Source organism: Mus caroli, unplaced genomic scaffold (assembly GCF_978045245.1).
Source record: "Mus caroli unplaced genomic scaffold, Mus_caroli_1 scaffold_12, whole genome shotgun sequence".
Taxonomy (NCBI): Eukaryota; Metazoa; Chordata; class Mammalia; order Rodentia; family Muridae; genus Mus; species Mus caroli.
Genome location: NW_028227267.1, coordinates 2,811,630 through 2,825,766, shown reverse-complemented (window position 1 = coordinate 2,825,766; position 14,137 = coordinate 2,811,630). Strand labels below are relative to the sequence as shown.

The following is a 14,137-nucleotide window of genomic DNA, read 5'->3' as shown; positions in this document are numbered from 1 at the left end:
GTTACAATACTCTGTAAATTGAAATTACTTGATATTATTCCTTTTGAAAAATACTTTATAAATAGAAATAATTTAAAAGACATGAGTATATCAATGAAAATACAAATATCTTTGCAAATGTATATACTTATTTCTAAAATGTGAAATATGAGAAAATTCATTTTTAATATTTAGAAGAACAAATTACAAATGAACTCAGCTTTAATGCTTTACATCTTTACTGGGTTAGAGAATGAACACCATTTTTGCTTCTTTAGTGAAACAAAGCTTTGTTGTTTCTTTTTTATTCTGCCATGTATTACACCTGGGCCACAGTTGGTTCTCCCTTCTTTCTTCCTACTCTTTCTCCTCCATTTCCCCTCTTCCCCCCAAACACTCCTCTCCATTTCCCTTCAGGAAAGAACATGCCTCCCAGTGATATCAACGAATCATGGCATATCAAGTTACCATAAGACCAGGGACCTCCCCTTATATTAAGCTGGAAGAGGCAACCCAGTAGGAGGAAAATCATCCCAAAAGCAGGCAAAAAAGTCAGAGACACCCCCTCCATCACCACTGTTGGGTGTCCCACAAGAAGAAATAAGGTAAGGATTGTAGGGGGTTGAGGGGGACACCACAAGAAAACCTACAGGATCACCTAGCCTGGGCCCACAGGAATTCACAGAGACTGAACCAACAGCCAGAGAACCTGCATGGGTGTGACTCAGGATCTCTGCTTATGATACAGTTACTGAACAGTATTCTTGATGGAAACTCTGTGGTCAAATTTTGAGCAACTGGTTTTATTATAAAAAGGCTTTCAGCAGTTGGGATTTACCTAATTGTCACAAATGTCTGCTTTAACATATTCATTTGCTCATTTAATATTGTGTACTGAATTAAAAAAAAAACAAAAACAAAACTATGTATACAACTGTTTTGCCTGCGTGTATATCTGTGCACCATTTGTGTGCCTTGTGCTCAAGAAGGCCCTAGAGGCCATTGGATGCTTTGGACTAGAGTTACAAAAAAGTCTTGAGCTATTATGTGGGTATTGGGAACTGAACCAGGGTCCTCTGGAGGAGGAACAGTTCTTTTAATCTCTGAGCCATCTCTCCAGCCCCTAGGTTAGTAACAATAGTTAGAAAAGTTTATTTACACGTATAAAGCCAATGACTTTAACAGTGCACCAAAGGGAGATGAATTTTACTAATTAACTATTTGGATTTTGGGTTCAAAATTTGAAGCTTAAGAGTTTTTAAAATTATGTTTTAAAAAGAAGACACGAGTTGAGTATGGTGGTTATTCGTGGAATCCCAGGGATTGGGAGCCTGAGATAAAGGATCAAGGGTTCAAGGTCAGCCTAAGCTGCAGCAAGACCTCTCAAAATCAGAGAAAGAGACAGCTTGGCTTTTACATACGCATACATACATTTATCTGTAAAATTCCCAACCTTTAAAATCATCTGTTTTCTAACATGAAGTATTTGGGTACTTAGCGATGTAAAGTCACAATACATAAATGAGTATAAGTCCCCAGGTAAGAAGGCCCGATGCTGCTGGACTTGGGAAAGCTGGTAACATGACTATGGTGCTTTAGAGTCAGGGGCCCAGCACAGCCTAGATCCTGGCTAGCGATTTATGAGCTATAACACTAGATTCAAAGTAAAGAAAGGCTTTGGTGTTCTTAGTCAGAATCCCCAAATAAACTGAAATTCCATGGTCTCCAGAGAGCTAATTAAGAACTACATTTAAGTGATTTCCATGTTTTAGAGCTCCCCACTTAGATTCAGAATGCAGCAGCGATTGAGAGGTGTGACCCCAGTTTCCCTAAAGGGAAGTACTCAGCTGCCGGAGAGACTCAAGGAAATACTTTCACAGAAAGTTGTGCCTCACAGAAAGTTGTTAGCTCTAGCTGGATAAAGTTCTTCGGTGTCCTCCTGTTAGTCACTCTTGGAAGACTGACATCGGAGGCTGTTGTCCCTTTAAACCCATTGCCACGCCTGGCAGAGCATGGCCGGGAGTATGCCCAAAGAGAACTTGTTGAATGCAATTCCATTTACAGGCTGGGTGAAGTCAAGAGCTCTTCCATCTGCCAAAAGCTTTGGCGTTGCAAATTTTATTCTTAGAAAGCTTCCACACGAAAAAAGTCTATTTCATGATGTGTACCTGAAAGCTGAGAAGTGACAGGGACCTGTCTGCATTGTTGGGAGGAAAGGTCAGTAGCCAGAAAAGGGAGCCCTGACCGGTTCGCGTTCCTTCCCAGGAACGTTCTCTGGGCACTCTTTGCACTCCAAGTTCCCTAACTGGTGGCACTGAAGACCGCTTGCCCTGTTCAGGGGCAAGGCAGAGAGACCGTCGGGGTCGGCGGATGCAGCAGCAACCTGGGGCCTGAGCGCCGGGTCCGGCTGCTCTAGGCGGCGCACGGTCCCGCCGGCAGTTCACTAGCTCACTCCCGGGCCCAGTCCCTGGGGGCGGCTAAGGCTTCCTGCCTCCCTGCCCCCAACCCTCCCCTCCCCCCCCCCCCGCACTCCCCCCTCGCCTCCGCGGCTTCCCGGCAAGTCTGCAGGACACAGTCCGGAGGTTTCCACAGCCCTTGTCCCAGGACTCCCGGCTCCTTTGGATGCCCAGGAATGACTCTTGACAGCCGCCTGCTCTCCCTTCTGACGGAAACCCCATTTACTCGCCTCGCTCTCCCTTACACTCTCTCTCAGACACAAACAAAAAACCCAAGTCTGCCTCTCAGTTGCTACCCGCAATGACGTTTTCCCCTCGGGTCCCGCCCCCCTAGGGGCCTGAAATTTTGGGATTGGTCGAAGTTCTGTAGTGACAAGGCTGTGATTGGACGATTCATGGTTGACTGACAGCCGGTGACCACCGCACCCTCCCCCTCCCGGAGCGCGCCTGTGTGTGCCGTGTTATGCCGGACTAAAGGGAGGCCACCACGGCGGCTCTGTTTATTGTCCCTCTTGGACTGTGCTCCGGAGGACCCGTTCAGACGCCGCTTGGGCGGTTTTGAGGCAGTGGCGGCCTTTGAGGCTGCGGCAACCGCGGCGAGGACTCTGCGGCTTCGGTGGCTTGAGGAGAAGCAGCGGCTCATTCCTGTCAGGGCTCTGGCTCGCGGGTCCTAGCCCGCCCGCTCCAACCTCGTCCCTCATCCGCGATCCCAATCGCCCGCCTGGGTCCCGGAAGGCCGCGCCGCATCGCCAGCCCTTCGTAGTCCTCGACCACTCTGTAGGCCCGGGCGCCGCGCTCGAGTTTGAGGGCGACGGGCGGCGCGGCCTCCTCGGCGGCTGGGGCCCGCGATGGGGCGCGGCTAGGAGTGCAGCGCGCAGCGGTCAGTGCGAGCGGCGGGCCCGGCGTCCCCGGAGCGCGAGCAGCCCCTGGCCTGCACAGGAGGTGCTGCCATGGCCAAGTCCAGCCTCGCGGGCTCTGACGGGGCGCTGACCTGGGTGGTGAGTGCGGCGCGGGCGGGCGCATTGTTCGTGGGCCGCGGGCGACGCGGGCGGGGTGAGAGCGTGGTGCGGCGGGCGCCCTGTCAGGCTGCAGTCGGGGCCTAGCCCTGTGTGCCCTTTCTCTCTGCTTTTCGCCTCCACCAAGGCTCAGGCTGCTGAGCAATGCTCACCTGAAACTTCAGGGTGCACACGGAGACGTGGGGGGACCGCGATAATGCGTGCCTCCGGGCCAGCCCTCCATAAGTGCAGCACCAGAAAATAGTGCCGGGTATGCTACAGCTTCCGGCGGCCGCATGTCCCAAAGGAATGTGCACTTGAACGGCCACTGCGGGTTGCGCCTCCCCAGAAAAGGTTCATTCCGCAGAGAGGGTATTTGGGATGACTTTGACAGCAGGTTAGAGACCGCCCGCGGGATTAAAAGAAGAGCTTACTTACGTCAGCCTCCCGTGTAGGTCGTGTGGGGGCCCAGGGGTGTCCCTCGGAGGTGAGGGGGTGCTTAAGCCTGAACTTGGAGGATTGCAGAGCTCAGTTCCTGGAGGGAGGTGGAAGTAGCAAGTGCAGCAGGAGCAGTTGGACCGGGGCTCCCACGACAGATCGATAACTCCAGCATTTCACTTACTCAGCACTGAGTTCAGACCAGGGTCATTTCCCAAACAAAACACTGGACTTAGTAGATGAGGCCAGCAGCTAGGACAGGAAATTTACACATTTCAGGGACTTTAATACATCCCTTCCAGAGGATCCTAGTTCCCCGCCTTTTGAACACACTAAGGAACTTTGGTATTGGTTGGCATTTTTGTTCCTTGTTTTCTTTGTTTGGTTGAGGTTTCGATGAGTCTGGGGTAGCAGTCGTTTCTATCGACAAGTGTTGCTTATAAAAAAGGATGTTTCTATGAAGAGCAGAAAACAGTTTAACCTTTTGCAGGGCCGTGAGAAGATACTTTACAGTGTAACTTGCCAGGTACTTATCTTCAAATCTCCAGACATACGTACTTCTAGACAGTATAGAAGGAGAGCGTGGAGAAGAAAAGTTAGATAGGAAGTTAGTGGATAAGTGTCCATGAAAAGAATGATTGAAATTACTGTCCCTTATCGGATACTAAAACTAAACATCTGAACATGTGTGATCATATGCCAGTGTCACTGGTAATTGTGGAAGCACTGACATCTGAGAAGTTTGTCTGTGACTTGGTTCCACAATGGCAAATATTCCTTTTTAAGATTTATTTATGTATATGAGTGCTTTTGTCTATGTACTTCACACACCAGAAGACAGCATCAGAAAATTGTGACCTCCCATATGGGTGCTGGGAATTGAACTCAGGACCTTTAGAAGTGCAGTGAGTGCTCTTAACCACTGAACTCTCTCTCTAGTTCCCCCTCCCCTCTTTTGGCAAATATTTTTACGTTATTATTTTATGTGTATGGGTGTTTTGCCTGCTTGTGCAACACTTAAGTGTCTGGTGTGTAGGCAAGGAAGACCAGAAGAGGGCATCTATATTCTGGAACTGCAGCCACCCAGATCCTCTGGAACCCAGGTCCTCTGGAAGAGCAGCTAGTGCACCTCTCAAATTCTGTCACCATAGCAAACATTTTGTGACACAGTTGGATTGTTTTTAATTCATGGTAGCAATATTTTAATTTGCTGTTATTAACTTTATAAACAATTTAATGGGCACCTTTCCTTTTAAGATCAATGGGAAAACTTTAATTTACATACAAAATTTGTAGAGTTTCATTCAAAATTAGAAAAAAAAATCTACTTGAAACTAAAATAGGCACATTGACTAAATTTACTATAAACTAGATTATGGGAATTACAGTAAAATAGAATTTGATCTTAAATAATATTTCTTGTTGAATTAGGTTATTGAAAAGACAATCACATTAGAAGTCCTCTTTTAGGTTTGTGCTTGCTTTATTTTTCTAAAGCGAGCATCTCTATGTCTGTAATAAAGCTTACAGGTTGCTTTAAATTCTTGTGCGTTTGTGTATAAGAGAGGAGAGAGTGTGTATATGCCCATTTTCCTACCTAGATGGGTTTTGAACTTATGGTCCTCCTTCCTTAGCTTCATGAGTGCTAAGATTACACGTGAGCCATCACACAGGGCCTGGCTGGTTTTCTTTACTGGAAGATGATACAGTGAGTTGATGTGGGCTTTGACATAGGCTCATATTCTGTCTGCAATACATATTGCAGGTGAGACTTTTTTTCAGGGTGCTTAAATCTTTCTGTTCCTATTTTGTTAAGCAGAACATTGAGAATTCAGAGTTTGAATGGAGCACAGTGCTGAATTAATGTTTGTTACTGGCAAAATTTAAGGGAGTCTTCACACTCTGGAATAACTGGGTTTTTTTCTTGATTTTACATAAGATTATTTAGCTAGGTGAAAAGTTAGATTTTCATTGCGGGAGTTTGGGGGCTTACTGCAGTGGCATTGTTGACAGTGAAGCTAGTGTCATGTTGCCTCCTGTTTGTGAATAGTAATACAAACTGGAGTTAACCCACCTAGCTTATGTTAGCCAAGGAGTTGCTGTACTACCTTCAGTCAGTGTGTGTTGGTACTGTCTGGGGATGAAAGATTACCTTTTAGAGCCAGACACAATGCAATACAGGGGTTCTTAACACTACTTTTTGCTTATAATGATTAATTTGATTTGATTTTGGTTTTTAGTATCCTAACTGAAATTAGAAAAATGTAGTATAACTATTTAAAATTAAATATACACTAAATTTAAAGCAGTCAAGTTTCTTGAATTTTTAGCTTGTAAGACTTGGTTAGTAGAAGATACTAATTTTTTAATCAGGTTGTAGCAAATGTTTGAGAAAACACTAGGCTATAAATTTATGACATATTTTTTCAAATGAATACTCTGGATTGTAGATTAATATAGTGGGAGAACATGGTATGGGTTAGAGGAAGAAAAAGAAAGGGAGGAAACAATGTAATTCTATTTTAGCTAAAAATAAAATAAGCTATATAAAGTGACAAAATATTTAAAAACACGATAGCCAGAATAGTATACTTTTGTATCTATTATCAGGCTTCAGTAAAATTCATCTCAGGGTCGCCTACCTTTACTTTACAATGTTTTTATGTGAAAGTTGTTTGTCTTTAAAAGATATAGTCACAACATTATAGTTTCTTTAAAAAATATATAATAGTATATCACATATTTATATTTTTTGCCATGAATTTTTTTAAAAAAGATTTATTTGTTCTATGTGAGTACACTATCACTGCCTTCAGACACACCAGAAGAGGGCATCCATTACAGATGGCATCCATTACAGATGGTTGTGAGCCACTATGTGGTTGCTGGGAATTGAGCTCAGGATCTCTGGAAGGGCAGTCAGTGCCCTTAACCACTGAACCATCTCTCCAGCCCCTGGTGTGGATATTTTAAACATGTATTTAAAACATAATTGAGATTATAACTGCATCATTTCTCCTTTCCTTTTCCTCCCACCAAACTTTCCCATGTACTACCCCTTAGCTCTATTTCAAATCCATAGTCTTTTTTCTTTAATTGTTGTTACATATATATGTGTGTGTATTAGTATTCCTAAATATATAAATACAACCTGCTCAATCCATATAATGCTACTTGTGTATATATGTTTTCAGGGCTGTTGGGCGTTGGATATCTGGTTGGTGTGTTCTTCCCTTGGGAAAATTATTTCCATCATCCTCAGCATTCTTGAGTTGCCTGTAGTTGTTTCTCTAGGGTGGAGGCTTCCTGATCTCGCCATCTTCACAATTAGCTAACATGTCTATTCATGTCAGCCTCGTTCAGGTCATGTTTAGGCAGCCCGGTTGGTAGGACTTCATGGAGATAGCCTCTGAGAGTCCTAGGAGACACAATATCACAGCAAGTTTCTTGTTTCTCTTGCTCTTAACAGTCTTTCTGTCCTCCCTTTTACAGTGATTCCTGAGCCATAGGTTTAGGAGTTGTGTTGTAGATGAATCAGTTTCAACTGAGCTCCACAATCCTACACTTTGATCAGTTATGGTTTTCTGTCTGCATTTTTCTTTAAAAATGATTGCATTTATTGATTGTATGTGTTTGTGCATGTGTATAGGTGCACAAACCACAGTGAATATATGGACGGCAGAGGTTAGCCTTTGGGCATGGTTTTTTTTCCTTCTGCCTTCATGGGAAGTGCTTTTAACAACTGAGCTATCTTGTTGACCTGTATTGTGGATATTAGTAATTTTTTTAAAAAGTCACTGTCTTAGTCAGGGTTTCTATTCCTGCACAAACATCATGACCAAGAAGCCGTTGGGGAGGAAAGGGTTTATTCAGCTTACATTTCCACACTGCTGTTATCACCAAAGAAAGTCAGGACTGGAACTCAAGCAGGTCAGGAAGCAGAAGCTGATGAAGAGCCATGGAGGGATGTTCCTTACTGGCTTGCTTTTCTTGGCTTGCTCAGCCTGCTCTCTTATAGAACCTAGACTACTAGCCCAGAGATAGTTCCACCCACGAGGGGCCTTTCCCCCTTGATCACTAATTGAGAAAATGCCTTACAGCTGGATCTTGTGGCGGCATCTCCCCAACTGAAGCTCCTTTTTCTGTGATAACTCCAGCCTGTGTCAAGTTGACACCCAAAACCAGCCAGTACAGTCACTATATTTAAACACTTTAAATTTTTGTTTTAAAAACTTGAGTTTAGTGGGTCTCTAAGTCTATGCTCATAATCTGGGTGTCCTCTCCATTGAGGTTAGTTACCTATAGTTTCCATACTTGATGATCCCTTTACATTTCATCAGGAATGCCTCTTTCCTCTTGCCTAGTAGTCTATTTATTTAGACTGTTTCTTTGTGTAGCCTTGTCTGTCTTAGAACTAGCTCTGTAGATCAGACTAGCCTCAAACTCACAGAGATCCACCTGCCTCTTCAGATCAAAAAAGTACCACCACCACCTGGCACCTGGTTAGCAGTCTAAATCTATCTATCTATCTATCTATCTATCTATCTATCTATCTATCTATCTATCTATCTATCTATCTAATGTATGAGTGCTCTGTCTGCATGTATACATGTGTGCCAGAAGAGGGCATTGGATCTTATTATAGATGGTTATGAGCTGCCATGTGGTTGCTGGGAATTGAACTCAGGACCTCTGGAAGAGCAGCCAGGGCTCTTAACCACTGAGCCATCTCGAGCCCCAGCAGTCTAAATCTTAAGTGCTCTTTATGGCTACCTTAAGAGTCTCACTAAACTTATTTTTCAGATGATGCTCTTTTCATCTATATTTTTGGTTTATGCTCTTTTAAAATCAAACTTTTGTTACTCTATCATAAAACATATGCCCTTCTAGGGAATATTTATGTATGATAGTTTTATCTTAATAATAACATAAACTTATCAATTCAGAGACCATATCTTTTCCTTTTTTTATATCTTTTGTAATGTTTAGCAAAAGTCTGGATATATATTCCACCTTCAGTTATTGTTGATGAACTGGGTATTCAAATACTTCCTTCTGTGGCTATCATTCATCACTTGTAGATAGCACTAAATTCTCCAGTAAAGGTAATGTCACAGTATTTAGAAGTACTTTTTGTAAATTGAATAGAAGTATGCTTGGTCACCTGTAGTCTCAGGTCTGTTAAACACTTAGATGGTGAGAGTTCCATTCTAAGTACACTTTTAAAAGCAAGCCTCTTGTGCATCTTTGTAAAACCTCACTACAAATGGAACCCCTGTTTTAAACAAACGCTTTTATTTTTCCTAGTTATCATCAGGGAAACAGGAAGTAGAAAATAGATCAGTAGGGCATGTGGCAGAGACAGTTGTGGGCTGTGAATTGGGTTAGGTCTTAACCATCATTCTTTACCACAGTCTTCCTCTAAAACATTAAAAGCAAAACAACTTCTTTTGTACCCTAATCAGAGTATGAGATAAGCCTGTCTCTTTCTGTCTACTGATCTTTTTATGTTGGCATAAAAAAGGAAGGACTTTATCTCCTTTTCAGAGTGTGTGTACCTAGCTAGTATTATAGCATGATAATCATACTATAGCATGATGGAAAGTATGGGCTGTGAAATAAGATCACATAGTTTCATAATTTGGCTTTGTTAAATGTTAAGTTTTCTTCAGACCTCATTCCACATACATTAGGGAATCATAATGGCAGCATTTACTTGGTGGAGCTCTTATGTAAGTATTGGAATATTCCAGATACCTCCCATCATGCTGGCGAACAGCAGGTGTCAGATAAGTGAGGGCACACACATCTCTAACCCTGTGATAAGTGTCTGCATGCTTTTTATCTTAGGGAAAGCTTGATTTGGGAGGATGTTTCTGTAGAAAATATGTAGATAGTTTACAGTTTGTGCTAGTTGAAACTAATTTTCTGTATTCTTAATGCTTTCAGCAACAGTGTTAAAACTGGCTAAGCTATTGGCACAACATCTTCTTATAAAGATAGAGGTATTGTTAATAACAAGGGCAGAAGTCTTTCTTGTTTCTCCTGTACCTGTTCTCAGTACAGCCAGGGTGTTTGTACTTTTAGCTTTTCCTGGGCACAAAGCCATTCCATTAATTAACTAAGGGGCAGTTTTGTTTTGTTTTGTTTTTTCCTCTCTCCATACCTCCAGATTTTGATTTTCAGTGGCCTGACCGGAGTAATCTCTAGAGTTAAGTTCTGCTAATATCCATGAACTGAATGAGACCTTCCTTGCATATTTCTGCTAGAAATGCTTGTATGGTGGGAAGCTTTTATGTTGGGGCTAGCAAGCCATTGGATAAATTCTCAAACATTTGCTGAGAACAGGAACATAAAAGACAATTTGAATGAAATGCTAATTTCTGCTTTCAACTTTGCTAAGGCTACCAGTATTATTTGTGTATTTTGGTTTTACTTTTATCCAGACAGTAACGAGGAAGTTTAGGCTGCAGAAGCAAACATTCAGTTTTATTCTAGTTTAATTATATCTTCACATGCATGTGTTAATAAGCTTTAAACACCCTTTGTGAATTCATTATAGAAAGTTAGAAAATGTATCAAAAGTAAAAATAAAATGACCCACATTTATATTTCCTATGGAAAGTTTTATTGACATTCTCTTGGGTATATATGCATTCATAGTCTGTGCTGTGCGTGTATATATTTATATAATTTTTCTAAAAAATGGACTTTTTTGTAACTTTGCTCAATAGACATTGTAGTTATTTGTATTTTATGTGAATGTGTTTGTGCCTTTATATACACCTGTGAGTGTAGTGTCTGGGAGACTGAGAGGTTATCAGATCTTCTGGGACTAGATTTTTAAGTAGCTGTACTATGGATACCAGGAACTGAACTCCTTTTTAAGAACAGCAATTTTTCTTAACCATTGAGCCATTCTAGTTTGAACTTGCTTTGTAACCTAGTTGGCCTCGACTTTGTGGCAGTTCTCCTGCTTCTGCTTTCCAAGTTCTGGGAATTCAAGTATATAATACTATGCTCAGTTAAATACTGTAGTTTGATAAGCCATTAAACAATTTAAAAAATACTCAGTCCTCTTAAGGTTATATAAAATCTATGGCCATTGGAACTTTTTCCTAAGATTTATTATTTTTGTTTTATTTACATGTATGTCTCTAAGTGAGTAACTACCACATGTATGTGACTGTCTGTAGAGATAGCAGTGGTTCTCAATCTTCTTAATGCTGAGACCCATTAATGCAGTTCCTCATGTTGTGGTGATCCCCAACCATAAAACTATTTTTGTTGCTAATTTGTAACTGTAATTTTGCTGCTATTTTGAATCATAATGTAAATAGCTGATATATAGGATATCAGAGATGAGACCCCTATGAAAAGGTCATTTGGCCCTCAAAGAGGTCATTGCCCACAAATTGAGAACTACTGATATAGAGACTAGAAGAGGAGATGTCAGATCCGTTGGAGCTGGAGTTTCAGGTGGTTGTGAACCACCTGACATGGAATCTCAGCTTGGGGCCCTTTAAGAGCAGCACATATTCTCCCCACCCCCTTTATTTATCAGATTACCCTCTGCCTCTCTCTCCAGCTTTACCCCCACCCTACCTTCCTTCTTTCTCAGATCCAGTCTCCCTTCATTTTCTCTTTAGAAAAGAGCAGGCCTTCAAGAAGTGACAGTCACACAGGACAAAACAAGATGTAATAAGACAAGTCAAAAGCCCTCATATCCAGGCTGGGCAAGGCAACCCAATAGGAGGAAAAGAGTCAGTTCCAAGAGCAGGCAAAAGAGTCAGAGACACACCTTCTCCTGCTGTTTGGAGTCACACAAAACACCAAGCTAACAGCTATAACATATATGCAGATGATCTGGTGCAGACTCATACAGGCCTTGTACTTGCCATTTTAGTTTCGATGAGCCCATCCATATGTGCCCTGCTTGATTTGGTGGACCATGGTCACCATAGCATACATTCATAACTTAGTTATCTCTCCCTTCTTGTTTAGATTTATTTCATTCTGTATAATTAAGCAAGGATAAATTTGTTTATCTTGAAATTCAACAATTTCCTCTAGGTTATTTAATTGGCATATAGTTTTAGCTGTCTCTTAGAAAACCTGCTTTCTGTAAGTTATAATGTCTCTCTTTTGTTTCAATTCCAGTTACACTTTTTTTTGAAAGAACTTTCTAGCTAAACTGTATTTGTCTCTTTTGTGCTGCTGTGCTGAGATACCTGATGGAAAATGGGAGAAAAGACTTATTTTGGAGTAGTGACAGAAGCATGTAGTGTTAACTGTTCATATCATGTTAGATCAGGACGCAGAGTACAGTAGGAGTTGGGTCCAGGTAGCTTTCAAAGACTCAACCTTTAGTGACAGATTTTCTATAGCTAGGCCTCATACATAAAATTTCCACTGTCTTTCAAAGTAACACTACCAAGCATTCAAAATTGACCCTGTGTGGGACATTTCAGATTCAAATCATGGCAACCCCCTGTTTTTCTTAGACTTATGGCCATCTAACAGTGCAAAGTGTATTCAATCTAACTTGACATTGCTCAAAAGTGTAGGTGTCTCTACTTAGACACAAACCAATCCCTTTTTGATTCTGTATAAGATAAAAATGGTGTGAACATCAATATACTGTAGCATGAGGTTGATATTACTGTTTCAAAAATGAAGAACAGAAGAGTACCAAGGGAAGAACAAGCCAAACACAGAACACTGTTCAGTAGGACAAACACTGAGTCCTGTAGACCCACATGCAGCATCAAAGACATGCATTTGCATGATGTGAGCTTCAATGAACTTGAATGTACCCAGTCTATGTCCTAGCCATTTGAAACCCACATGTGCCCTCTTGGTCTGGATCTACTTAGTGTCTAGTTTTCTTGGTGTCTCCATTTCAAGTAAAGCATTATTCTCATAGTTTGAAGGTTCTCTTATAGGTTACCTTCTGTCAGACTTTGCTGGTTTTATAGGCGTTTCTCAAATTCTTGATGGGATATTCTATGATTCTGTAGTCCCTACATTCTGAATATTTGTAAAAACAGAATCATAGTTTTAGATGTAGCTTGGCCATTTTGGACCACAACTGCAGTGGCCTTTGAGTTCCTGGACAGCTAAGCCTGGGAAACACTTTCTAGAGGGCCCCCAAGTAAGCATAGCATGCTGGAGCCTGTGATGGGTGGAGTTGTTTGTTTGTTTGTTTGTTTGTTTTTGGTTTGGTTTTCTTTTTTGAGACAGGATTTCTCTGTATAGCCCTGGCTGTCCTGGAACTCACTTTGTAGATCATGCTGGCCTCGAACTCAGAAATCCACCTGCCTCTGCCTCCCAAGTGCTGGGACTAAAGGCGTGTGCCACCACCGCCCAGCTGATGGGTGGAGTTTTGCCAACAATTATTATCATCCTGGTGTGTAAATTGCTTAGTTTCATTTAACACTTCTAATCTCTCTTCTTAACTCTTATGAGCTCTTGGTCTTGCTAATGCTCCTTTTCTGGACAAATCACATTGTTTTCCTCCTTTGAAAGGCTGGCTAATATTAATTTGCTAGCAACTACCATGCTACATCCCAAATATTTCTGCCTTTTTGAAAATTGCTCTGCTAAATTATTAGTCCATTAAATTAAGCCTCCTTCAGATTTCCAGAATGTAGCATGTAATTATTAAAAAAATAAATTCCATGCTAATGCTGTCTACATAGTCTCCCCTCCCCAATTGGGAGCTGCAAGCCAAGGTCTTCCCAGGTTTTCCGAGGTTAGCCTTCCTCTGAACCCCTGGAATTTCCCATTTCCAAGTCATCTATCCCCTGTGACTAGCTGTCACAAATCCCAGTAATCCAGTAAATGAAAACCCTAGAGGCTTGTAATTTATCATTCAGATTTATAACAGTAAATCTTAAAACCCCAAAAAATACCCACATAAAGAACTCAAAACTCAATTGATATAAATACAAGCTACACACTTAGATGGGGCAAATGTACCCTATGCCACTCAGTTGTCCTTCTATGGTATCCATTGCTATCCGTGGCTCTTTAGGCCACTTAGATCTGGTTCATCTTCTCCTTTAGGTTCCATCTTGTCTCCATCTTCCTCCTCTCTGTCTCTCTGTCCCCTCTCTAAAATTTTCAGCTCCACCTTCCCTTCCACTGCCCAATTACAGGCTCTAGCCTTATCTGACTAATTAAGATTTCACCTGACTACACCTGAATATGGGCACTCCTGAGGGAGCATAACATACAAGCAGCGGTCTATAACACCAGGATGCTGCA

The 14,137-nt window shown here is 41.8% G+C and overlaps 1 protein-coding gene and 1 long non-coding RNA gene across 3 annotated transcripts in view; one reads left to right on the top strand and one right to left on the bottom strand.

The window, feature by feature from the left end:
- The window catches only part of LOC147001626 (uncharacterized), a 38,683-nt gene extending 34,582 nt beyond the window's left edge, over positions 1-4,101 (bottom strand). For both annotated transcript variants that reach the window (XR_015044597.1, XR_015044598.1), the window contains exon 1: positions 3,869-4,101. This is a non-coding gene — a long non-coding RNA (uncharacterized LOC147001626). The remainder of the gene's footprint in view (positions 1-3,868) is intronic.
- Top2b (DNA topoisomerase II beta) overlaps positions 2,869-14,137 on the top strand; it is a 65,012-nt gene continuing 53,743 nt past the window's right edge. The window contains exon 1 of the mRNA XM_021181689.3: positions 2,869-3,433. Coding sequence (XP_021037348.1) covers positions 3,386-3,433 — 48 coding nt within the window. The 5' untranslated portion in view covers positions 2,869-3,385. The remainder of the gene's footprint in view (positions 3,434-14,137) is intronic.